Genomic DNA, 26,658 nt, shown 5'->3' with positions numbered 1-26,658 from the left:
TGCTGATCTGAACAGATATATAAAAAGGCATTGAAATGGTCACATGCTGGGATGATGTGCAAAACAAGCCATTCATTTTCTTGAAAACAAGTATATTAACAAATATCAACTTAACAGCTATTGCAGGATTACTGAATGCGTAACAAACTGAGCACAGCAAGGTTTAGGATCCAGTGCAGTTCAATAGTACAAGACACAAACAAGACCCATCGTTTAAACAACAAGGACTTGCCACAAAGTAACTATTAGGAAAGGATCAGACAATAGACAAGAGAAACAGGGGACTTTAAAACTAAATTAGACCAAATGAGAACAATTACAAAGGGAAAAAGAAAAGTCTACATAATAAAAGTGCCAGGTCAAGCAGACATGAATTTTCTTGGCTCTGTTTGGCTTGTGTTTGCATAATGTTTCACAGCAGCCATACAAATAATACAAAAACGGCTTTAATAATTAAAAGCATTTGGTCTGGATAGTCATGCTCCTACGTGATTGGTCGAATGTCCCATCAGCTTGTTTGGATTCATAAGATGGAGTGATTGTGTGAAATTTAGGACACTGCTGAAAAATGAGGCCCATATGTTTGCACACGCCTTTTGAGGAGGTGGGGTTAAGGATATGGTGATGGGGGAGGAGTTCTGTCAACCTGATGTTGATGGATGAACCCTCTGAAGATCATGAACACAGAATTAGTGCATTAGGAGCTGTTTGATAAATAGCCCCACCACCTCATACAGCCTCATAAACACATAGTCAAACACATGACAAATGGAATGGAAGCATGAGCATAATAAACCAGTCTCAGAACTGGGACGAGGTACATAAACACACATTCACACTAACCATCACACCACCGGGGTGGTCGAAGTGTGTTCATTAAAACATGCTTAAAATAGACGGATCTTTGTTTTTGCTGGTTTTATGGATGCATAATTTTATGTGACCCTGCCTGTGAGAACCCAGCTAAAGCAATTTTTTAGTGATTTACGGTTTTTAATATTAAATCATCTGAATAAAAAACACTGTTTTTTTTACTTGTTGGATCTACGTACACTTCATTTATGGACACTGGTTCAACATGATTGAATCAAGTTTTCTTAAAATAAAAATTAACTTAATGTGGAACCGGTGTCCATAAGGTTTTTTCAGTGTATAATGTAAAGAACATTCTGTGAAAATATAACCTTGATATCTTTAATATTGACTGAGTAAGGCCATGCCAAGATTAAAATCAATGTGAAACCAGTGAGTGAAATGAAACTTTAATGATCCTTATCTTTACTTTATACTTTAGGATAACTTTAGCCTGGCAAGGCCACATTGTATATAAAATAGTGAAACTGTTTAGATTTCATCTTCAGTGCTGCTAAGCAATGATGGTGTAACTGCACTGTAAAAAGCAATCTAAACATCTAAAAAGTAATCAAGATCTAACTTATTAAAAAGTAAGTCAAGTTGCTGCACTGGATGTTTTAAGTTGAGTCAACTTGCAGCCATTTTTTAAGTATAACAAACACTATAACATTACTTAATACAAACACAACTAAATTAAGTTGAGTTAACTCAACGCTATCTCACGAGAATTTGTACATATTTTACGAGTTGGCTAATTGGTATTAACTCATATGACCACATTTGGAAATTTTGGTGATTTGCCCCGACCCCTGCGACATTGGGGTTAGGTTCAGGAGTTAGGGGGTCGGTTTCGTTGTTGTTTTTTCATGAGAATCATACGATTTTGCACGGTTAACTTCGTATGATTTGATACAAATTAGCCAACTTATAAAATATGAACGATTTCTCGTAAAATCAGGCTGGGTTGACTAATAGGATTACTCAGTTAGATTAATCTACTTTTCTTGGTACATGTAACTTATTTATGGTTCACTGTCTATATTCTAAGCACTACAGTAATTAACTTTACATAAACAGACTTTGTCAATAAAGAAGACAATAACATTAATTCAATGACAACCAGTGTCATGTTTAACAGTTCAGTCTATACACAAGCACCAGTATTCTGAATAATGGTAACTACAAAACTCAAAGAAAAAACAAACTCTTCAAAATCTCGAAGATAAATGAACAAGTAATACTAACATGTCTTTCTTTTTAGTTAAAAACACATAAAATAACATTTAATTTCAAATTTTACTTTCCAAATGCAGTCCCATGCAAAGCATGCTGGGAACTACAATCCACGGCCTAGTTAGTTATGTTTACAAAAATCATTCATGTAGTTTCAACACAAAATTATTAAGTTAATTTCCTTCTTACAAATTTAAGTGGATTATACATGATAAAATAAAGTTGAATTTATTCAATAATGTGTTCATTTAGAAATATTCAAATATTCATATTTTATGTTATTTTAACTCATATAAAAAAAAACAATAATTCAAAATATTTGATACAGTTTATTCTTTTAATTTTTGTTAAATCTACTAAGGCACAGAAACACAGTGTGTGTTGATGTTTAACTATTTTAACTACTTCATAATTGTAACTGCACATGTACAACCAACATATAGCAAAATGTACATAAGGGACCTTACGCTCTTAAAAATAAAGGTGCTAAAAATGTTCTTCACAGCTATGCCATAGAAGAACATTTTTTGGTTCCTCAAAGAACCTTGGTCAAAGGTTCTTTAAAGAACCGTCTTTTTATACATTTTAATAATCTGAAGAAAAATTTTTTCACCATAAAGAACCTTTTGTAAAACCGAAATGTTTTTTAGATGTTAAAGGAAAACACCACCATTTTTCAATATTTTACTATGTTCTTACCTCAACTTAGACGCATTAATACATACCTATCTTTTTTCATGCCTATATCTTTGTACAGCGCGTTGTGAATGTGTTAGCATTAAGCCTAGCAACATTCATTTCTTAGGATCCAAACAGAGATAAATTTAGATGCACCAAACACTTCCATGTTTTCCTTATTTAAAGCACTTCGACTTTAGCGCGCAGTAACATCATCACTCCTGACTACTCCCTCTTTCGCTCAAACTTCCGTGATTATTACTGCGCTTGAGGTTGCCACGTTTTATTTTGTGCCACCATACTTACTCGTATAACTACTCATATAACAGTCTTTAAATAGGGAAAACATGGAAGTGTTTGGTGGCTTCTAAATTCATCCCTGTTTGGATCCTAAGAAATGAATGGGGCCCCAACAAACATTTGGACGTGTGATGACCGTTGAAAAGACGTCCGTTCGTCACGTCCCGTCCGCGTTGAAAAATATATCCAAAATGAAAGTTGAGCCGACGTCTTTGACGTCATCTGGCCGTGAATTACACGTCTTTTCTGCACGTCCCTGGACGTCTAAATGCGCCGTATTTTGGATGTTTAAAAGTGTTCCTGCATATTTAGAATATATTTATTAACCCCTCAAATAGAAAACATGCGGACGAATTATGACAGTTGAAAAGACGAACATTCGTCACGTCCCATCGCGGTTGAAAAATACCCTAAATTAAAGTTGAGCGGACGTCTTTGACGTAATTTGGACGTTAATTACACGTCTTTTCTGCCCGTCCCTGGACGTCTAATTTTGCCTTCTTCTGGATGTTTAAATGTGTGGCTTCATAGTTTAAATGTATGCATATAAAATGAATATACACCCATTGTGTAACATCGTGAAAGGCAATCAATTGTATTGAGGTTTAACACATATTCACAAAGGTTCAAAATCAGTTCAAAATTGGTCCAGTCAGACCTGAACGTCCATAAAACGTTTTAACCACGTGTACTTCACAAACACATTAAAGAATACATTATTTGTGGCCATAACCAAAAAAGAAGCATGTTCTGATTTAGCACTTTTTATTTTTTTAACCATTTAACTATAATAACAACTTCAAAACACTTTCTATAAAGGGATAGTTCACCCAAAAATTAATATTTAGTCATTTATTCCCTCTCATGTTTCAAACCTGTATACCCTTCTATGTTCTGCTGAACACAAAGATATGTGAAAGAATGTTTTCAACAAAGCAGATCCCACAACCCATTACTACAATTGTAAAAAAAATATTGACAGTTAATTGGTTGTGAAGTTACAAACATTCTTCAATCTTTGTGTTCAGCAGAAAATATAAAGGTATACAGGTTTGAAACATGTGGATAAGAAAATTATAACAATTTTCCTTTTCTGGTGAACTCTCTCTTTAACACATCACAGCTGTTTGGCTTTTTTGTATCCACCACCCCCAGCTCTTCCTGGAGCGTGCTTGAGGTGGTCTGCCATAGCTGCATCTATTTCCGAGTCTGTGGCATTTGGGCTCCACCTCTTCACAGCATCTGAAGGAAGAGAAGAATATGTTTCTTTTTAAAATAAATACAATTAAAATTTGAGGTAAATGACATGCACTTACTTTCAAAATCTTTATGGTCTACAGCTAAAATGATATATTAATATTATTGTACAAAATATGCTCTGCTTTAAATAAGTGTTAGATCAGTTGTGGGGGATACAGCATTTGTCCCCTCCCTCTAAAGTACCACTGTGGTGCCCTTGAGAAAGACCCTTAACTAGGTGTGTCAAAAAATGAACAGGATATTTCTGATAAAGACAGGTGAGCTGTGATGTCCCCTGAATAGATCAAGCATAACAATAAAATTACAATCAATATACAAGAACAAGTTTTTTTAGATCAACATTCCCCAAATTACCTTGAATAACATAATACAAAGGTGTGCCTTTAAAAGACTTCTTTTCCAGATGTCCACCACCCCTCATATTGAACTTTGCCATAAGACAATTTGACATCATTCTGTGAAAGAAATGTAAGATTACTTCACCTTAGACAAATAACCTAAAAGGTCAATAAATCACAATTAACAGTAATGAGCAATTGCATACAATGTTTAAACATACACTATGTGTTAACACTTCACAACTTCACTTGTTTCATCTACCATGTAACAAGTGCTATGAACTATATCCTCATCCCTAACTTTGGGTGACAAGTAATGGCTTACACTGAAATTTCTTGTTTTCAGTATGGCTGACTGTTTAAGTCATTACGAACATTAAAACTTCTCAACAAGTGATGTGTGACGGATTAAATCCTGAATTGAAGTAATATAAATAGCTGGGTTAATTATGGTGGTAATCAATATATATTCCTTAAATATTATGCAGGATTACACAAATCAAGAGAAATACATACCTGTTTATAACGTTGTTCACGCAGTCTCTGACAGAATATCCACCAACTCAGACAGTTGCTGGACCTAAATGTGAAAACAATTGAAATAATGTAATAGAAAGATAGATGGAAATATATATACATATTCTTTATGTCACAACTTACGCAGATCACCTTGTTATCAACATATTTGATGTATTCATAATGCACAATACACAGTCATATAGCATTTCTTACATGTTGCATTTGAAGCTGAGGCCATAGGTGAAGAATCAGGTAGTCTCCATCCGGTAATTTTTTCGTTGTGTTACCTCACCTGTACAAATAGAGTTAATTATATGGTAGTGTAAAATATTAACAGTAAATCACTTCACAGTGTAATACTGCATTAGTTATGAAATTAGCTGGCTGTACTTTTAGGTCTTTGTGGTTGAGCAATGACAGATATTATAAGCTCTGTATTTGTAACTATTAACTCAGATTCAGAGAAATGTAAATATGTTTATACTCTTAGCTTTGTTGTCACTAATGTAAAATCTTGCATGACACCTTGCATGTAATTTTATTAAGTACAATAAACATACACATGCACAATGTATTTTAAAAAATACATAGTAGTGTAAAATATTAAAATAAATCACTTTTTATATCAAAGTTTTTGGATATTATGTTGACATTCAGGCAAAACCCTGACTCATGGAATACATTTTTACCTAAAAATGAGAATGACATTATAAAGGCAAAAGTGTATACACTTAGGAGCCAAGCAATGTGTTTGTATAGTGTGGGAATGCACCAAAAAAAAAGCATCAGTAGCACGTACGTCTCATAGTGTCACAGCTTATTCTAGGGTATAGATCAATCACACCATTGTGATACCGATGTTTACTGTCATGAAGTGTGCCTGTGTAAACAAAATACACCAAAACAATTTATATACATTTTTGAGTTTCATATCAAAATATATAAAGGTCATTTTTGAAAGAATCATGTTTTTTCGTAGTATTAAGCAAAAGCAGTCAAAAACTTACAACTTAATGTAGGGTAGACAAAGTCAGGGGTCGGGCACGCCTCATCTAAGTGTGGTGGACACAAAACTTGATCTTTAGCACAAACAAGGACATATGACACATTAGAACATTAACAAATGTGTAGACTGTTTAAGTCATATCTACAAAAATTCATATCTACAGTTTTCCATACCTTTTTTTATTGTTTGTAGAATGCACATCTTTATTTGGTTTGTGTTGACCTTCAACTGTAAATAAAACGAAATTGTAATTAATGATATTAACTCCACAATAACAACTCAAATTTGTTAATGTATTTTCAAACTGAGACATTTACCTGACTTGGGTTTTGGGTGGTTATATTTTGGAGGGTCTGTGTAGGACACAGTGCCTTTAACAGCTTGTTTATTTTTATTTGGATGAGGTTCTGCTTTTCCTTTGTACAAAACAAAAGCAAAGGAAGTTAATCAAACAAACACTTCTGCTAAACTTTTAATGCAAAACAGTATTTAATATTTTGCATGTGCAATGAAATCAAATCATTGTAATTCCATTAATGCCAAATAACTTTTATTTTTCAGATAATTTACTTTCTGAAAGAGACTTTCAAGAGGCTACATTAATAAGTTACTTTGACTGTATCCTTAAACATACTTTATACCATGTATAAGTTCAAAGTACGTTAGCTTTTAGCCTTCTAGCTAATTATTGCAATACTTAGTGTGGACAATTCTGGCAACGTTTATTTCGGAGCCTTCGTGTCAAACAAGTAAAACTTAAGCACGTTAATCAAATAATACACAATGTACTTAACCAACAGTAGATTTTGAATGATATATAGACAAAACTCCCTCGTAATCGCTCCTCGTGTTTGAATGTGAACTTCCGGAAGAACGCGTGACGTCACCACTATCTCGCGAGATAATCTGTCCTATCGCGGGATTTTGTAATATCCCCAGATTTATCACTATATTTCTTAAATTAATAGCACAGTTTTTGAAATTACATCCAACTCAGACCTAAATGGTGACCGGATATGTATCTGTTTTACATTTATATGCATACATTCCATAATAAAAACAGGTTGGAATAATGACACTGGGCACTTTGTGATTATAATTTATTTAAACAAGATAAAGTTAATATATTTACTTTGTATACAAATCGTGTATTTCATAAAGATTATCCTGTTTTTTTCCTACTAGTCTAGTCTAGACGTGTAAAAGACGTCAGTGGACGTCTATTCACAACCTCTTAAAAACCTACTTTTTGCACTTAAATTAATTATTGCAGTATTAACCAAGGTGTAAGCACAGCATTTGCATATTTCACAATGACTTTATAGAAGGTTTATGATTTTTTATAGAGGGTCATGATGGACTATAAATGCACGTGTAAAAGACGTCACCTAGTGACGTCCTCTTACAACCGATTCACAACAGGGTATAAATATTGAAGCACGCGTAGTGAAAGTCAAAGTAACAATTATACATGCAACCCCATAGAACTATAGACATGTACAAATGTATCTGAATGCATTTTAATGAAATGTTCTGTGTTACATATTTTCACCGATTTGTGCCGTCATACCGCGACTATTTTTGGCCAGGGACACGACGTTGCGGTCGGACCAATGTTTGCTGGGGCTAGGCTAAATGCTAACACATTCACAATGTGCTATACAAAGATTAAATGCACGCATTGAAAAAAGATAAGTATGTATTAATTTGTCTAGGTTGAGGTGGGAACATGGTAAAGTATTGAAGAACGGTGGTGTTTTCCTTTAAACGTGCTTTGAAGAACCACTTAAACAAAAAAATTTCTTCTATGGCATTGTGAAGCACCTTATTTTAAGAGTGTAATATTTGTTTTTCTGCTACTGTATTTCATAATGATCAAGTGAGCTTCACTTAACCAAACTTACATAAATACAGATGTGTTTCATAAAATTCCATGCTGTTATGAAATAGAGGATTGTTGACTTGGCTTTCATGCCAACTCGCTGTCTGTGCATTTATTCGCAATTCAGCTCACACTCTGACTAAACTCAGGTCTCAGGTAGCACACAGTTTTGCTGATTTACAGCTTCGCTAGTGAATCCGTCAGTGTTTAGATGTGTTAAGAAGGATTGAGATCCAGCTCTCTGTGAGTATTGGCCTCATCTGTGTAAAGAACAGGAAGTGTGTAACCTCTGGTAGATCAATCATCATTCCTTCATTGTCACATTCCTCTTCCTCACTCTCTCTGACTCTCTGCCTAAAGAAAGTCCCTGTGCTCTGGAAAACATCATGTCTGGTGACCGAAGAAATGACGCCAGACCATCCATACAGCTCAGTAGCTGTGACCTCTTACCTCATTAATGACCTTAAAAGGTTAGTTGTGGTAGATTAAGGAGCTCTTGATGGTCTGTCACTGAACCCTGTGCAGTTTGCTTACCTGCCTCAAGTGGGTGTAAGTTTGTTTGCAGTTTTTCACTTGGACAATGTTGGTATCTGGATAATATTACTGGAGTTCTTAAATACAGAACAAATAGGCTTTATGGCCAGCTGCACTTCTTCCTGAACTTCAGCCAGCTCTTTGTTTCCTGTCTGCCATTATTGGACAAACTGATTAATCCAGGTATGCCTGACTTCAGTGGTCACAAACAAACTGATTAATCCAGGTGTGCCTGACCTCAGTAGTCACAACAACAATAATCAGACACACCTGGATTAATCAGTTTGTCCAATAATGGTAGACAGGAAACAATGAGCTGGCTGAAGTTCAGGAAGTAGTGCAGCTGGGCATAAAGCCTATTAGCATTTTTAAGAGTAAAATATAATTAAAATTAAAATAATGACCAGTATTATTTTAGTGAAATGTATAACTTTACATACTAATTTAAATATTTCATGATAAGAGGAATTTTTACACACTAAGGTTGCATTGTACTGCACTTTAAAAATGGCTCAGTATGGTTGCATAACAACACCCAAACATTGAATAATTTGTGTTCTGTCTAATATTTACCCAGCATGGTTAAAAATAAGTGTGAGTCAAACTCATCAGTGACTTTTAAAGACCATGAATACTGGTTTCCTCATTCTCTATTTGGCCACCGAAATGGAGTCCACCAAGTTCATATAGACAAGATTTACCATCTCATTTTTAACAGTTTCTTTCGCCTCCTTTGAAAAGAGCATTCCTCTTGATAATCTGTGAAAGATTTGTTTCTAACTCTCCTTTCATCGGAGCAATGTGTTATTCCCCTGCCCTCTCGCTCTGCCTCTCTTTTTCAAACTTGTGTGTAACCTTTCGCTGCCCCCATTGTTTGGCTTTTGTTTGGCAACAGCTGTTGGGGTGGGTTTTTTTGGTCAGCTGTGAGAGCTCCAGGCACAACAGGAGCAGATGGCGTTTTGCCCTGCATGAATGGAGAAACGGAGGAGAAGAGCTGAATAGAGTCTCTTTGAATGGTGTCTGTACAGCACCTGCCCCCTTGTAGCTCCGCGTAGACATCATAGAAACACGGCCTGATCTGCTACGGCTTCCTTACTGTCGTATGAAATTAGACACAGGGAGAGAGTGATGTTGAGAAAGAGTGAGAGAGCGAGTGAGCGAGAGAAAGAGAGAGAGAGAATGGCTTGTTGGTTGTGTTCACATTTATTGATTTCTCTCAGTCCGCTGGAATAATGTGCCGTATAGTACGTTTGAGTTATTGGATATGACACAGCATGCACATGTAATCTATCACTTTGGTCTCCCAGTACACTTTATCAGCTTTGTTGCTATAGTAACATGTGAGCTCAGTAATAGCTTACATTAACAGCCTAAGTAAGTCACAATAAAAAGCAATTTCAGAGAGTCAGGTTTCTCTGAAAAACACAAAGTCCATCGAATACTAAAAAGGAATTGGAAAGAAGGAACTTGGGGGAAACAAGATATGGTTTTATATTCTGCAATTGAAGGAGACAGAATGAAGTAAAGCAGCTCTCTCTCTCTCTCTCTCTCTCTCTCTCTCTCTCTCTCTCTCTCTCTCTCTCTCTCTCTCACTCTCTCTCTCTCTTTCTCTCTCTCTCTCTCTCTCTCTCTCTCTCTCTCTCTCTCTAGACATCTGTCAGCTACAGAGTTGTTTAGTTCTCTGTCACAACAAAAGCAATGTTCCTCAATCAATGACAGCTTGCAATGCAATTTTGTAACAGGACTCTAACTGAATGTTAAATAAAAAATACCAGCCATGTGCAAACTGTTTCTGAATAGCAAAGTCATCTGAATTAAATTGGTTGTACTGGCCTGAAAAAACAGACTGTACAATAAACTATGTTTGAGATTTCCTGGTGAGACTAAACTAATGTTAACAGAACCGCTGGCCTTCCATTGCCTCCAAGGTGAAACTGAATCTTATTTTGGTCTTGTTCACCGTGGTGATTATGAACCAGGATTGTTTATTTGATGACCTTTATGAGTTCCACCCTGAGACTGGCGGGGAATAGTCAAGAGCCCACAAACTAAGGTTTTTGAACACCTCACAGCATTTTCTACAAAATTCAATGTGTTTATGCATCTGACTATCTGAGTATCTTAGTTCATGTAATATTTATGAGCTAAAAAATAAAATTGAAGAAAAAAATGCTTGTAGCCTACAGCTTTTATATTTGTATAATCAGTTATAGCTGCTATCTAAGCAATATCGCTCGAGTAGGAGTGTGATATAGCGCCTACGGCCTCGTGCCTCTGGCCTAATCACATCCATGATGATATAGAGCTATATCACACGACTCCGAGAGCGATATTGCTTTTATACAACAGTTCGACGGCACATGTTTGAAAAACGAAAACTAGAAAACAACAACGGAGTTATTTTAAAAGCCTCTTTGTTTGAGAACTACTTCCGCCACGGATTTGAGGGCGGCCAGAATGACAGGTAACACTTTCGGCTGCTTTGAATCTCATATTAACTCAATGGACGGATTCGCCGTTTTTAAATATTACAATTTCTTGGTCACAAAGTGTAGTTTTAAGATTAGTTCAGTCGAGAATATATATGTATTATATTTAAATCTACAGTAGATTAGTAAAGATAGCGCCTGTTTGAACGTTTGCTTAGTGAGATTCGGTACGTATGAGAACCAAAGCATGAGCGGACGTCAGTGTTCACTCGCCCCGCTGACCACCGCCCTCTCTGGGCTACATCTCTGACAGGGATTCCCTGGCTCTCATGTTGGCCTGATGGTCAAAAATTAGATCAAATCACCAGTATTTGGTTTCATGATGAAACTATTACTTGTTTTCTTATTCATATTTAGTGTCTTTAGATGTTTTTGCATGCTGCTTATAAATATACCAGTGGCGATATCTCATAACATGTTTTAATAGTCACGTCGCGATTGAATAAATGATCAATGTCCACATTTAAAAGCTGCGGTGCTTACCTGCAGTTCCACAGTGTTTTCGCGTTCTGATAAGAGATATAGCTCCAGAAAAAAAATGTTTACATTCCTCTTTCCAAGTGTTAATCGTCCACACGATGTGACAAGTCATTACTCCCATTAACTCTAACGTAACATCCAAGAGCGCTGATCTTTGGCGGAATAATAACTTCCGATTGGGGATTCACAGACTGATTTATGAGCTAGTGAACTAATGAGACACACGGAGAGTGATTCAAAACAGCGCGGTTGTGTGTGTCTGCAGTCTTTCCATTAAGAGATGAGCCTGTTTAGAGGAGCTCCATTCACTAGGTGGCGGAATGATACGAAAGGTGAAGCGGTTACTGTGCCGTTATCAGTAGAATATTGCACGCCTCTTAGCCAATCAGATTCGAGAACCAGAAAGAACTGTTGCATAATCATGAATATCAGCTGACATCACTCACTTGTCTTCCGCCTTTTTGAGTACCTGAAGTGGTCCCAAACAAACTAGAAGCTATGCCTTCAATATGTTGTGAGCATCAAAATCTCTATTTTTACAACACAACATGATACTTTGCTCAAAGTATCACCTGTGTCTCTACACGTGCACTCGAGCATTGAGAACATTGTTTGTGTACACAGAGTTTACTAAAAAGAAAGGTTTTGAACCAGTGACTTTGGCTGTTTTGGTGTCCGCTCGCTGCCATCTTGCCAGTCAAAATGTATCGATCTCTGAATGTGACGTAAGGAGGGAGGAGAGTAAAGATGGATAGCTCCTAAAGTATAGTTCCATATAAATGCACGGAAAAATTGTTGTTTTGTCGCAAGTGAAAAACAATATTGACCTTCTAGTTGAAAAAGGAGCCTCATATGAGAAGCATTCGGAAATCGATTCTTGTGTCTGGCAAAGATGGCTAGAGAACACCAAAACAACCAAAGTCAGTTGTTCAAAACCTTTCTTTTTTAGGGTGACCATACATGACATTCTTCCCGGACGCGTCCTGGCTAGGATTTTGGTGCGTCTTCCGGAAGTCGTATTTGTTGACAGCATACGCCATTCAGTTAAAAACATAAGACATACAATTGTAGTTTCATTCTTATCTTAAAATGTAATGGTTGCTTTTCTGTAATAATAATAATAATCATCTATGACGTATGCGGTCGAAAATTACGACTTCCGGAAGGCGAACCCGAAATCCTGGCCATGACGCGTCCGGGAAGAATGGCACGTATGGTCACCTTATCTTTTTAGTAAACTCTGTGTACACAAACAATGTTCTCAATGCTTGCGTTCATGTTTAGATGATACCTCGAGCAAAGTTACATGTGGTGTTGTACTTCTTAGTGTTGTAAAAATAGTGCTAGTTCAGTAGCAGCGGACAGCGTCTGGAAGAACGCATCAGGGATCGAGTAGGCATCACACCCTAACAAAGATATTTTTTAAGAAGCGTTTCTTTTTATGACAGTCGAGGTGCGAAATGTTTTATTTCGTAGCCATTTCCCGTATCCGTTAAAATCATAGACAGTAAAAGAAGAAATCCGTAAATCGTAGCAAGCTAGCCAATGCTTGTCAGCCTACTGGTACTCGATAGGTATTCAAGATGGCGACAGGCAACTGGAATGACATAAAAGGTCACATGGCTGATATTCATGAATATACAACATCAACTCAAACAAAACTCTGACACCCTTAAAGAAAACACGTTTTAGCAATTATTTTAGCCATTTAGCAAAAATTCACTTTCTAAGTCAAAATATTAGCCCTTCGTTGTATTCGTCATTTCAGTGTGAGCGTGAAATTCAGCTTCACTGAGTAATCTCACTTGATGTTAATAAATGCGTATAAGTATCCAGCGTTAAAGAAAACTATTTTATGGGAATTTAAACTTCAATTTAGTCCAGTTCTGCTCTTTCTGCCAGAGCTGAGAGGGCTGCTGGGAACAGCTAGAAGTCCATTTGATCTGCACTTGGGAGAAATTGGGATCGTGTAGTTGAAGCATTGCCCTGATAAAGTGGTTTGGAAGAGCAAAGGCTTGTGGTTACTGTACTGAGTAAAGCTATAATATTTATCTCCCTATTGAGGCTTTCTTCCATCTATCAAAGCTTGTGTAATTGAAAAATCAGTTTTAAAATCAAAAACACTCTTTATAACAATAGTAGGATTAATAAAAATCTGTTAGATTTGCATTTCTCGTATTCCCATGCTAACTATTCAATTTAAAAAAATACAAATCTGACCCTGACATTTGGCAACCTGGTATGTATTTGTCTAGGGACCATTGTGTGCAATCAGTGCCATTATATTTCAACAGTGCTTTTGAATACTGACTGCTTCAGTCCAGTTGGGAACATTTTTCATTGTGAATGTTGATCTGCATTAGAAATCCCTGTGACAAAGCTAAACAACACTGTAACTATGTTGTCGCAATGACATGCGCGTCATCACTACAACACACTTCTTACGGGATTGGTCTTGACTTTTGTTCACACAAATGTGTTCTGGAAATGTTACGGCAATGTCCCCTTTATGGGAGAGATCCCAGAATTAATTCCAAGACATGGGTTTGCATTCACACAGAAGGCACTCTGGCAAGTTTTTGCCAATTTTCTGGGATCAACGTGCTGTGTGAAAGGGGTTTAACTTTTAGTAGTGTATTAGTAGGGAGTGAGGTAAGGCAAGGAAGGGGGTTAGTAGAATAAGGGTGTTTTCACACATGTTGGTGCGCACCGTGGTGCGGCCTCGGAGCGCACCAAATTACATTGTATCATTTTTCGGTTAGTGCAGTTCCTGTTCACATATGTTGTTTTTACCATACACGAAACGCCGCACCATAACCCATGTGACAACGGTCAGCGCTGTCATTGGTCTCTAGTCCCTTTCACACATACAGTCTTTACTGGTAATTTACTGGTAAATTGCAGTTAACAGATCATGTGTGAACAGAACCTTTCCGGTAAATCAGTGCTCCCAATTTACCAGTAAGACAGGTTGTAAGATTACCAGTAATTTACCGGTAAGCGCTATGTGTGAACGAAAATTATAGGATTACCGGCATTTAGAACGGACGACGTCAGACCGTGCTGACAGCTTCGAGCCAATCATAGCGTTTTAATACAGATGACGAGTTTACCCCCGCACTGTTTACTGACGTTTCCACACACATGCTGCTTGAAAGTTGAGCACACCTGAAGTTTACGTCCACATTTCTTCACAAAAGTTGTTTAAAACAGCTTACCGCCGAATTGCCGACGTCCTTAGCACGCCCTCTGTGAAGCCTAACGTGCAAACAGTAGTGTTGTTAAAAACACATTTTCGGTTTGACGTCGTCTCATTCAATGTTGTTTGGTCATGAGCAACTTCGCGACTGTTTACCACAGACGTGAAAACAGCAAAATACGGACCGTGGATATGAACGACGTGGATTGTTTACAAATACAACACTGAGCTCGCCGCGTGCTACAGGTACTTCCACTTTCTCAACGAATTTACCGGTATTTTGATACTGATGTGTGAATGATGTCTTACTGGTAAAATAACGGAACGCCACTGCGTGTGTGAACAGCACATTTTTGTATTTACTGGTAAATTCATTCTGGTAAATTCATGGTAATTTACCAGAATTACTGTGTGAAAGAGGCTTCTGACAGCATTTACCCACATGACCACCCACCATGTTTCCACGACAACCGGCCTGACAGGAAGAGCGAATCTAGCAAGATATGGAAATACACGATGCACGTCTTTGCAAGGATTCTTATGAAATTCATAACTACTCTATTAAAGCCCTTCTTACGGAGCTGTTTGCTAAAAATAATGAAAGTGACACTATATTGGAGGACAGCTATGCATTTATGAAATCATCAGCTCACACCGCCAGGAGACAGCGAATATCTACAACGGACCAATATGGCTTTTTTTGTTTACCCACAATATAACACCCGGATCACGTCACGACGGAAGCCTAGTGGCTCAAACATGTGGAGAACTTCCTGTATTTGGTTCGGCCCGAGTAGTGTTCACACCACAGATGGGTCGCACCAGAGTTCGGCGACAGCCGCTTCGGGACCACCTGTTTAGAATGGTCTCGGAGCGGCCGTTTAGTGCGCACCAGGGTGTGTCTGTTGTGTTCACACTATAGGTCTTCTCGGGTCCAAAGAAATGTACCCGACCCGAAATGACCCGAATCACTTTATACCCGAACCTGATGTGCATAAATATTTTTTTGTAAAGGAAAGACCCGACCCAAGACAAACCCGAGATAATTAGACCCGAGTCCGACCCATACTATTGGGAATTTTTTTTTAACCCGACTGGACCCGAATGTAAACGGCACTGATGTGTGTGCATTCTTCAGACTCATACGCAGCAGTCAGACAGAAAGAAACTCCGGTGGCCGCGCAACCAATTTGGCGAGCTGCTCCATTTACTTTTCACTTGTTATCTGACGACGACACCAAGGTAACCGCTAAAATGTAAAAATGACAGTCTGTCTTAACAAAAATGAACCTACTGCCAGCCACACAATGTCGCATGCGCTTTTGGCAAACAGATGAGAGGTCTGAAAAGGACATTGACGCACACACGCGAGAGAGTTCGGGTCTTCTCAGCAAAAACACATTCATTTTAAATTACGCGAGAACCGATGCCGCTATTATTGTACCCGACCCGTGTCTGATGCGCATGTGAAACTTTTAGACCCGAACCAGATCGGGTTTCGGGTCGGACATCGGGTTTTCGGATCTAAGTGGACCCATGAAGACATCTACTTCACACTGACCCAAACGAACCGCTTTCGAACCGACACGTCATTTGGTCCGACCTAAACAGTGTATGTATGAAAGCAGCAAGTTGACATGTAGACATTTATAGTCAGTAAAATATCTGTTAAAGCACTGGTTCTCAAACTGGGAGGCATAAGATGGTATTTTGGGGTTTGGCACCATCTCACGTGTTATGACATTTTACAAAATTAAATATTTATCATAAATTCAGTGTAATTAAACCTTAAAAAAATCAATCACTTAATATGTTTTGTTTCTACATTTTTACTTCATGAATTTTCTTTGGGGGGGGTATGTGCGAAGGCACCCTACACAAGGGGAGGCGCATGCTGAAAAGTTTTAGAACCCCTGTGTTAGAGGATCATCACAAATTTTCTCATGACTCACAGTTGACAAGTTGCAAAAAACCTGGTAAGATGTAGAAAGTGGACTATCAAAAAAAGTGTTATCTCAAATAATAACAATTGTGAAACACATGAAAACTATTTTAAAGTCTAATTTTAAATAGCCAAACATTAAACAGCCTGTATTCATCTAGCACTTTATCCTGAGGCTATGCCCTAAAGAAAAACTATTTCCTTCAGTCTTGAAAGTCAAGTTCTTGGCTTTAGCCTCAGACCCAGCTGTTAGCCTTTATCATTCAGTCTGGGGAGTCTTTCATACAAACGTCCATAGCAGCACCAGCAGGTCAACAGCATCTAAACAAAGTTCTGTCTCTGACTGAGAGGTCAACATTGTGCTAACAAACCCTGTCATCCTGCCCAGCGTTCAACGGGATCTTACCCAAAACAAGTCAGCGAAAGACTTCGCTCTCTGTAAGGCCAGGTGTCTCGATTCAGGTCAAAAGGTCGCACGTGGTCTTTAGGAGCTGGGTGGGGATGGGTAGACGGCATGGATGAGCAGTACGGATGTTCTCTGGTTGAAAGTGACCCTTGCCCTACTCAAGTTCTGCCCTATTTGGTTATTGTTGCCAAGTAACGCAAACAATGTCCACAAAGAGAAATTCTCCATCTGTCACGTTGCTGCTTTATCAGTAATTGCTCAATCTGTACAAACTAAAAAAACGATATAAATGGTAACCTGAAACTGTTTATTTAATTCAGATTTGCATTTAGTGATAACAAGTTTAATGAGGTGGCTACGAAAATCACATTATGTTCATGGCAGCCACACAGTTTCTAACGTGGTGGAAAATATAATATCAGTCTTAAATGAATGCGATGTTGTTTGCCTTTTGTAAAACAGTGTGCTTAAATGGTTAGTCATATCTCTTGTGCACTGATCGAAACTGACCACAGAAACCAGAATCAAAGGTCACAGTCTCAGACCCTTTGTTGCACCATTCACATTGTTTCTGGGTGGACAGCAGGGTAATGAAAGATAGCAATCAATCACTGATTGATATTGCAAAAAGGGCATTCGCATTGCATATGACCCTAATTATGTAAATCGTAAACATAGCTTGAATTATACGTGTGCACACACACAAACACACTACAAAGTGACAAATAGCACTGGACACACATTGAAAAATGATTTAAACACTCGACTCTCAGATCATGTGACTGCAGTTTGAACTAGATTTTGGCAATAAAAGTGACATCAGCATGCTAATGGAGTGTAATTCCAATGAAATTTATATTCGCTTCTGTGAATTTATTATGACATTTTTACAACGCTAGCATACATTTACCTAAATAAGCCTTTAGAGCAAACTAAGGAAAAATATTTAATAACGTTCTGCTACATTTTTAAACGTTCACATTTTCCACCCCATTATGAGGCAATGATTGAATTCGAATGAGGTCCTTTAGTCGTTCGCCTTTATTCTCGCCCCGACACGGCACGCAGTGATACGATTCATAATCATCAGTGTGCCGACATCATCAGCACTGTGAGCTCATGTAATCATGAGCTCGAAAATATCGGCACCCCTCGGTTTATTTATTTATTTATCGCCGGGGTGTGTCAGAGTTCCAACCCTTGTTGTGAGATATTTATCCTCACTGAGGCCGTGTGGATAACAAGGTTTACCAAATAACAAGGTACCGCATGCATTATTGATGCTGCCCTCCAAGAGACTGTTCGGAATAATAACCGCTATTTCCCAGCCCCTCATTACTGGCTGTTTTTAAAGGATGTGTTTGGTCACCATGGACACCGCTCTTACACTCGATGCTTAGCAATCTTCACCCTCTCCCTTTTACTCTCTCCCCACTTCTTGCCATTGAAATGCAGGGCATGCGGGGTACTCGCTGTTTTTAATTTTCATTTCATCATAGGCGCTTTAAGACTGTTGCCAGCACTTATTTGCAGTTTTCCTGCAGACCCCTCCACTACACCCTCTGACAGAACAGATGCTGCAATTAATCACAAAGTGAGAGCGTGGGCTTCTCTGTGACACAAAACCAAATTCGAGAGCCAATCACGGCAGCCTCTCTCCCGCAAATTACACAAGCGTTCTTGAAATTAACTGACTGGCTACAAAATAGAGTTTGAGAATTCTATTAATGCAGAACTAAATATGCACCGGCACAGATTCTTTCCCGTCTGTTTCGTTTGGACGTTTTCACCAAGAAAACTGAGGATGAAGAAGATCAACTGTCCTAACATGCTTATTATGCGCTTATGATAATTACCCTTTGCGATTTTACCTTCCCCCACAAATATTCTGGAGGTCATCTTTAAAATGTATTGACTTAAAGGGACACTCCACTTTTTTGAAGAGTATGCTCATTTTCCAGCTCCCCTAGAGTTAAACACCTGATTTTCGCTGTCCTGGAATCCATTCAGCTGATCTCCAGGTCCGGTACCACTTTTAGCATAGCTTAGCATAATCCATTGAATCTAATTAGACCATTAGCATCACGCAAAAAATTAACCTAAGAGTTTCGATATTTTTCCTATTTAAAACTTGACTCTTCTGTAATTACATCGTGTACTAAGACCGACAGAAAATTTAAATTGGTTATTTTCTAGGCAGATATGGCTAGGACTCTCATGAGGACTCTCAATGATATTACGCAGTGCCCGAAAATAGTCCCCTTAGAAACTTTCAATAGCAGGGGACTATTTTCAGGCGCTGTGTAACAGTGTTGTTTTTGGCAGCCCTTTTAGTTTTAGTCTTATGGACGAAAATAATTTTTAGTTTTAGTAAAATTTTAGTCACTTATAAACTTCAAGTTTAAGTTGACGAAAACACAAAAGGTTTTAGTCAAGTTTTAGTCGATGAAAACACAAAAAGGTTTTAGTCAAGTTTTAGTCGATGAAAACGCAAAAAGGTTTTAGTCAAGTTTAAGTCAATTTTGGTAAAATTGGTCTTTAACAAATTAATTAGGTCAAAAAGTATTGGAAATGGGCTTAGATTTGACAAGTAGATAAATGTTTAACCTTAAGCTTACCATGAAATGTGTCACAAGCCGATTGTCGAGTAAAATTAAATGTATATGATATGTTAACAGCGTGACTTGTTAGTTACCTTTAAAAAAAAATAGCGTGATGAGCATTCAGGTGCCGCTTGAGGTTGGTGGTATTCTTCCCACCTAGTTTGTGGCCACATTTACTGTCGTCTCCCAATATGCATTCCGTTTTTCTTTCTGATGGATTATACTGAAAGTATGTCCATAAATCATCTCATCGTTTCCGTTTATTGGCGTCACCGCCGCGGTCCTTCGAACTCGCCACAGCTGCAGGTGTGTTGTTGTTGTGTGAAATCTGGTGCGCATGCACGGCATGGCAGCAGCCGGGTGGTGGGCGTACCCAAAACAAGGATAGGAAACGGCAGCATTGCTGATACTTTTTATTTAAAAACAGACAGATTTCAGGCAAAATAGGCAGAAATGGCATGCATTGTGAACGTCAGACTTATAATAATTTCTCCGTCTCGTCTCGTCAAAGAAAACTCGAAAGCGTCTCGTCATGTTTTCGTCACCTTAGAGTCATTTTTAGCTAGCCATAGTCGCGTTATCATCATAAAAAAAGGTGTATCAACGAAATCATTTCGTTATCGTCATTGTTAACGAAAACAACACTGCTGCGTAATATCATTGAAACTCTTTGGTTATTTTTTGCGTGATGCTAATGGTCTAATCAGATTCAATGGATTATGCTAAGCTATGCTAAAAGTGTTAGCGCCAGACCCAGAGATCAGCTGAATGGATTCCAAAACGGTACAAAATAAAATGTTTAACACGAGTGGTGCTGGAAAATGAGCATATTTTCAAAAAAAGTGAAGTTTCACATCCCCTTTAACATCCACAGAATGCACAAAAGGGTCTTTGTATAAATTTTACTATAAAAAATGTATAAAAAACAATTTCAGTGTTGCCTTACCACTTTCAAGGAAAATTCTACTTTATAATAATAAATCTGAAGCAAAAATATGTCCAATAACTTTCCTATTAAAATAAGACTGGATGGTAAAGAAATGCAATTATATTCCCAAATCAACTGAATACTTTAAGTACTGATGTCTTTATTTAAAATCTTTCATAACTAACAAGGACACATTGAGGAAATGTTTTATACAAAAGTATGGCTAATATAATCTTTGAAATGAATCAGTTCCTTGAAATAAATATTTTTGATTGTTATTTTAATTGCAAACAGTGAGACACAGAGAAATATAATACAAAATTATGGCTAGTATCATAGTGACGATGGAATGCCTCTTTTTAAACATTTTTGGATGTCAGAAACAAAACGTGTAACTTAATAATAAAGACATGTGGAAGTTTAAAAACAGGTGGAGCTTCCAACTGACTTGAATCTTATTTATTTTACTGCCATTAAAAGCGATTAATTTGGAATCGTAAGCAAAAACACAAACAAAATGAATCGTTGCTACTGTACTGTAACTCATAAAAAAGTAGAAAAGAGCGCTATGACATAAAGCAGGACACTGGTCAGCTCGCCAACTTCTGCGTTTAAAGCCTCACATATTAAAACTTTACAACAAGAGGTATGAAAAATGTACAACTTCATTTTCTTTTACCATCACCAATCATTTACAGCTGGCACGAAATACTTCCATGTCCTTCGAAAACAGATCTGATAAAACTGCTCGTTGTGAAGTGTGGGATATCATGAAATAAAAATACCAGTAAACCAGTAATTTATCATTTTTTCATAAAATATGTTATCATTACACAAAAGAAATAAACAAAAACATAACTTATTCAATAAAACTTTTGAGGTATAGATAATTACAGAGAAGAACAATTTTTGGAGTGCCGTTACGACGCACGGGGGACTGAATGAGAATCTTGATGGTTTTGGCCAAAGAAGAACCTCCATAAACTTCTGCTCTTTCCTCAAACACATACAGCAGATCACAGAAAGTGTTAGGAGACATGATGATTGAAGTGGAAGTCTGTCCATTGTTCTGTCCAGCAAAATCCAAGAGTGTTTTTTCCTGTTTGATAACGTGGCATGAGAGTCTCAGACACCACTCTGTTATAAAAGCAGGTTGATTTGATGTGAATTTCCCAGCGGTGACTGTTAAACAGTTTCATCTGTGGCACTGCCGAGGAGAAAAAGAAGGTAGGACTCACAAAACGCTGGCCAGAGAGTGCAAGAGCCATTAAAACGTGTCTCTGATGACCAGTTAAGTACCTGTGTATTGTTCAGTTCATTACTTTCCCTTTATTAATACAGTGCCTCTTTTGTCTTTGTTTTGTCTGGTGGTGACAGTCAATCCAAATGACGCCAACCTCATAAATAAAGCTCTTAAATAAAACCCATCAGGTGCGATCACCTCGAAAGTTTTTGTCATCGTTGTCATGCTCCGGCACAGTTTAAACTCCACAAGAGAGAGAAAAAAAACTCAAATGTACATACAAATGACTACGGGGCACTCAAGTCTATGAACAGACTTCCCTGTAGCTCAGCCTATCTTATAGACAAAATATCCAGCTAAGATGCTCTGTCCTTTAAACACATATCCATCTAGAACAAAGGACAGTTATTTGTAAAACATTCATATTTCTTACACACTTCTTAAGTGCAACTTAAAAAAGCAACTTTGTAACGATGCTTTTTAATAACAACTTCCATCTGCTTTTCTCTTTGAGTTGCGACCGTGGGGGTTTTGGTTCAGTAGATGCTCACTTGTGACAGGACCTGGGCGTGAGCCTGTACTTGGGAGGGGTGTGGCTGGGGCGGAGGAGGGGGCGGCGGGCTCCCGAGAGAGGCGGAGTGAGGCGTGCCGGGCGAGTGCTGCACGGGCGAACACTGAGACTGCGGCTGCGACTGCATTGGATGCTGCTGCATTTGATGCTGATGCATCTGCTGCATGTGCTGCATTTGCATTTGCTGCTGTTGCATTTGTTGGTGCTGCTGTTGCATGTGATGCTGCTGAAGCTGCTGCTGCAGGTGATGCTGGAAATGCTGCTGCTGCATTTGCTGCTGAATCTGCTGATGGTGCATTTGCTGCTGCTGCATTTGATGGTGCTGCAAGTGCTGCTGCATCTGCTGCTGCTGCATCTGCTGCTGCATGGCCACATGCCGCGACTGCATCGGTGGACTCATTTGCGACGGCACGCCCGACTGCTGGCCGGCCGCGCCCATCTGCCCCAGCAGCTGCGTCTGCACGCCACCGGGCGCCATGCTCTGGTGAGCTACCGTAACGGAGGTGACGATCTGGCTGTTGCCCACGCGCATCTGCAGAGGTTTGGGGGCGATGGCTCGAGGCAGGGCCTGTTGGAGAGCCTGTGCGGCAGCAGACATGGAAGGGTGCTGGGATAGCGGTGAAGGCAGTACAAGTCCTGGAGAGAGGCTGGTGGAGGCGAGGGTCTGCTGCACTGAGCGAATAGTCTGGGCTTCGGCTGACTCTGCGGCAGCCTGAGACAGAAATAAAGAAGAGAGACCAGATGAATACTCAACTAATTATTTTAGTGCAGTGCCCTCTGCTTTATTAGTGCTGATCTGCTGAATGACTCCAAAGAGAAAAGCTGTTCACAGAAAATTGCTGCTAAATCAATGTTTACTTAACTGTTGAAACAGAACCAATGTGATGACAATGTCGAAATGACGTACATTGCATTAATAACATTCTCCAGTACTTATAAGTGAACATACAGTACTGTGCAAAAGTCTTAGGCCACCATGCTACCATTAGATATGTTGTTTTTGCAATTGTATAGTGATCATATATGATTATTTATCAGTCTCTTTATTAGAATACGACCAGAAAATACAGGAAATGTGTATGCAGTATTAAAAACAGTATAAAAGTATAAGATGAAGTGTCAAGTATTTAGGCTAAACTCCCCTTCAGTTGAGCAATAGCAGGAAACTGCATGATCTCTTAAACCTAAATAAAATTAAATCCTAATTTCCAATTCTAATCGAATGACTTCAGGACTTCAGTCTCCTCAAGATGTGTTTCGTGCCAGGAGAGGTCACTGACTGATGCCTGAAGAAGACATTTAATTCTGAAAATTGTTTTGTTTTTAATTTTGTGTACATATTTTCTGTATTTTCTGTTTGTATCTTAAAAAAAGAGTGAAAAAGCAATATGGATGGACATTAAAACTTTGCTAAAACAACAAAGCTGGTGATTGTGGCCTAAGACTTTTGCACAGTACATCACTAATGGTAAATAGTGTGTAAGATGATTTGGTGCTCAAATATTAACATACAACTTAACAAGGAAATAACAAATATGAGCAATTCTAGCATTATGGATTTGACATGGATAAGTCAAATATTCAATTATAATTTCTCAGAGAATGCATTAATTACCAATATATTTAACCATATCCACTGAAAAAAAAATTATGTTGAATTTACTTAATTTTATTATGTCAATATTTTTATAAGCCCGCAATACTTATACTTTTTAAGTTGGTTGTACGTATATTTTTTAAGTAATTCGAGATTAATTATATTCATAATTTCAGCTAAATTATTTTGAGTAGAATTTAAAAAATTTTTGATGTTCAGTACAATTAATAAAATAGTAAATAGTAAATTAATTATGTGCAACCAGATCAATTTAATGGTTTAATTTCTACATACTAAAATTAAGTTTAATCCAATAGTTTTTTAATCTCTTATTCTATCTTTACTTTCATAAATATTTTCAACTCTTACTTTATTGAGTGATTTTTGCTCTCCCAAACAAGAGTGCCAGTAATGTAACTCACCATTCGAAACAAAAACAAATGAACCTGAGTAGCTGGAAGACAGCAAATATTGTCTATACACAATTAAGCACGACTCTTCTGAATGATGTTAACCACAAAACTCAAAACAGAAACAGAAATTCTTCTGAATCTGAAAGATAATTGAACATTAAACACTAACACATCTTTCTTTTTTGTTAAAAACACTTAAATAGCGTTTAGTTTCAAATTTTACCTTTCAAGCACCATCCCATGCAAAGCACGCTGGGAAGTACAAGTCCACTGCCTAGCTAGTTATATTTAATTAAATAATTCATAAAATTATTAAGTTAATTTTCTTCTTACAAATTTGGGTGAATTTTACATGATAAAATTAAGTTTAATTTACTTAATAATGTGTTAATTTAGAATTACTAACATTTTTGTGTTATTTTTACTCAGGGAGTAAATAAGCATTATGGATAATATGAATATCTTCACCTCTATTGTGAAAGTAATGCATTCACAGTCACAGTATTGTAAGAAGACAAAAATTATAAATAATAATTGAGTAAAATTTCAGTTGTCAGCAGTAAATGTATCGCCTTCAATGAAAATGTTACTGCGCTGATGGTCTCATCTTTTAACTGTTTAAAACTTCAAGGTGAAAGCTATTCAGCCGCAAAGTAAGAATTGTTAACATACTGGTAAAGAGAGGTATAGATAAAATCATTAAGGGAAAGCGAAACAGATGGTTAAAGAGATATCAAAAACTCACCTTTGACACTAGACTTGCGCGGTACGCTGCGAGAGCTTTCAGATATTCTTTCTTTGCTGCTTCTGTTTTGCTTTTGTAAACCTGCGGAGAACAAAATACACGAGGTGTGATAAACAAGTAATTAATAAAGCACTGACTGGCAAGCATGATTCTTACAACAGGGAGAGCCCGAAGGCTTCATCTCAACCAGTAATAAAACTAAAGAGGGTGGTAAATATCAAGCAGTTTGTTAAATCACCTGATGACATAAATATTTTTTTTTAGAAATGAGGGAAGCTATTAATGCTCCACAACGGAAACCCCTACTCGCTTACATTTTTAGATTGCACTTTAGTTTAAAAGTATAAACATTTCTCTTCAACTTTTAAACATAAAGCTATGTAATAAAACAGGTTAGTGTTTTGTGTTACCTGTTTCTGCTCTTCTCCCAACCCATCCCACATAGAAGCTACGATCTTCGACACCTCCCCAAATGTGGCATTAGGGTTTTGGCCTTTAATGGCTGCCTGTGTATCCCTGAAGAACAGGGCGTATGCAGACACTGGTTTCTGAGGCTCATTGGGATCCTTCTTCTTCTTCTTCTTGGGTGTCTTTGGCTTCTTACCAGCATCGGGGGCGGGACGCTTTTCGCCAATCACCTGACAGAAAAAGAGAACATATTATATGATACATAAATACATTTGATATATAAATGCATCGAATACACTGCACCCAAACATTGGCAATAATAGATATGTAAATGTTACTCACCCTGTTTCCTTCCTCTTGATCGTCTTCGTTAATTGAGCTAGAGGGAGAGGGCGTGGCCGATTTGCTGGCGGGCGGGGACGGGGAAGTGTGAGCTATGTTTGAGCCAGTCATGTTTAGCCCCAGCTGTGTGCTGATCTGTGATTGGTTGAGGGTGGTAAGCGGGTGTTGTGACATCATGCCATTAGGGTTGTGCATATTAATAATGGAGCGCATTACCATGGTGGGGTTTGGAGAGTATTGACGCAGGTGTGTCGGACCAATGCCCTGCAAAACAAAAAGATGACTATTAAAATTTTTTGATCACAGCATATGGAAAAAACATATAGATAGAAAAAACTTAGAGTCCCAAAGTCAGTGGTTCTAAACCTTTTTTCACGTCAAAACAATATACAGTATTAATGCCCCCCACTCACTCTATTTCTACCCAATACCATGATTAGACAGATGCATATTTATTACAAAAATTACCAAACAATAAGAAATGGTTTGATTTTTGGTTGTTTTATCTTATTTCCCCAGTTTTTTATATTTTGAATAATTTTAAGTCAACATAACCCCTTGGAAATCTGTTAAAGGGACACTCCACTTTTTTAAAATATGCAAATTTTTCAGCTCCCCTAGAGTTAAACATTTCATTTTCACCGTTTTGGATCCATTCAGCTGATCTCCGGGTCTGGCGCTAGCACT

The 26,658-nt window shown here is 37.8% G+C and overlaps 1 protein-coding gene and 1 long non-coding RNA gene across 5 annotated transcripts in view; both read right to left on the bottom strand.

The window, feature by feature from the left end:
* Window positions 1-3,678: 3,678 nt before the first annotated feature.
* LOC141352914 (uncharacterized) lies at window positions 3,679-6,897 on the bottom strand. Of its 2 annotated transcripts, none has more exons than XR_012359973.1 (8): window positions 6,507-6,897; window positions 6,363-6,417; window positions 6,191-6,262; window positions 5,983-6,063; window positions 5,334-5,475; window positions 5,181-5,244; window positions 4,681-4,781; window positions 3,679-4,308 (listed from the first exon to the last, which is right to left on the bottom strand). It is a non-coding gene; the product is annotated as an uncharacterized lncRNA (long non-coding RNA). The 2 variants fall into 2 exon arrangements; XR_012359972.1 differs by having other exon boundaries at window positions 5,397-5,475; window positions 6,507-6,886.
* A 14,018-nt stretch (window positions 6,898-20,915) lies between these two features.
* tox3 (TOX high mobility group box family member 3) overlaps window positions 20,916-26,658 on the bottom strand; it is a 191,120-nt gene continuing 185,377 nt past the window's right edge. For 2 of the 3 annotated variants that reach the window (XM_055205612.2, XM_055205604.2), the window contains 4 exons: window positions 25,972-26,235; window positions 25,632-25,859; window positions 25,222-25,302; window positions 20,916-23,178 (listed from right to left, as the gene is read on the bottom strand). In XM_055205612.2, the coding sequence (XP_055061587.2) occupies window positions 22,432-23,178; window positions 25,222-25,302; window positions 25,632-25,859; window positions 25,972-26,235 (1,320 nt within the window). In that variant the 3' untranslated portion in view covers window positions 20,916-22,431. The remainder of the gene's footprint in view (window positions 23,179-25,221; window positions 25,303-25,631; window positions 25,860-25,971; window positions 26,236-26,658) is intronic. The other variant, XM_055205630.2, reaches the window with a different exon arrangement.

This window comes from Misgurnus anguillicaudatus, chromosome 21, assembly GCF_027580225.2.
Source record: "Misgurnus anguillicaudatus chromosome 21, ASM2758022v2, whole genome shotgun sequence".
NCBI classification, from domain to species: Eukaryota; Metazoa; Chordata; class Actinopteri; order Cypriniformes; family Cobitidae; genus Misgurnus; species Misgurnus anguillicaudatus.
This window is presented reverse-complemented; position numbering and strand designations above follow the sequence as displayed.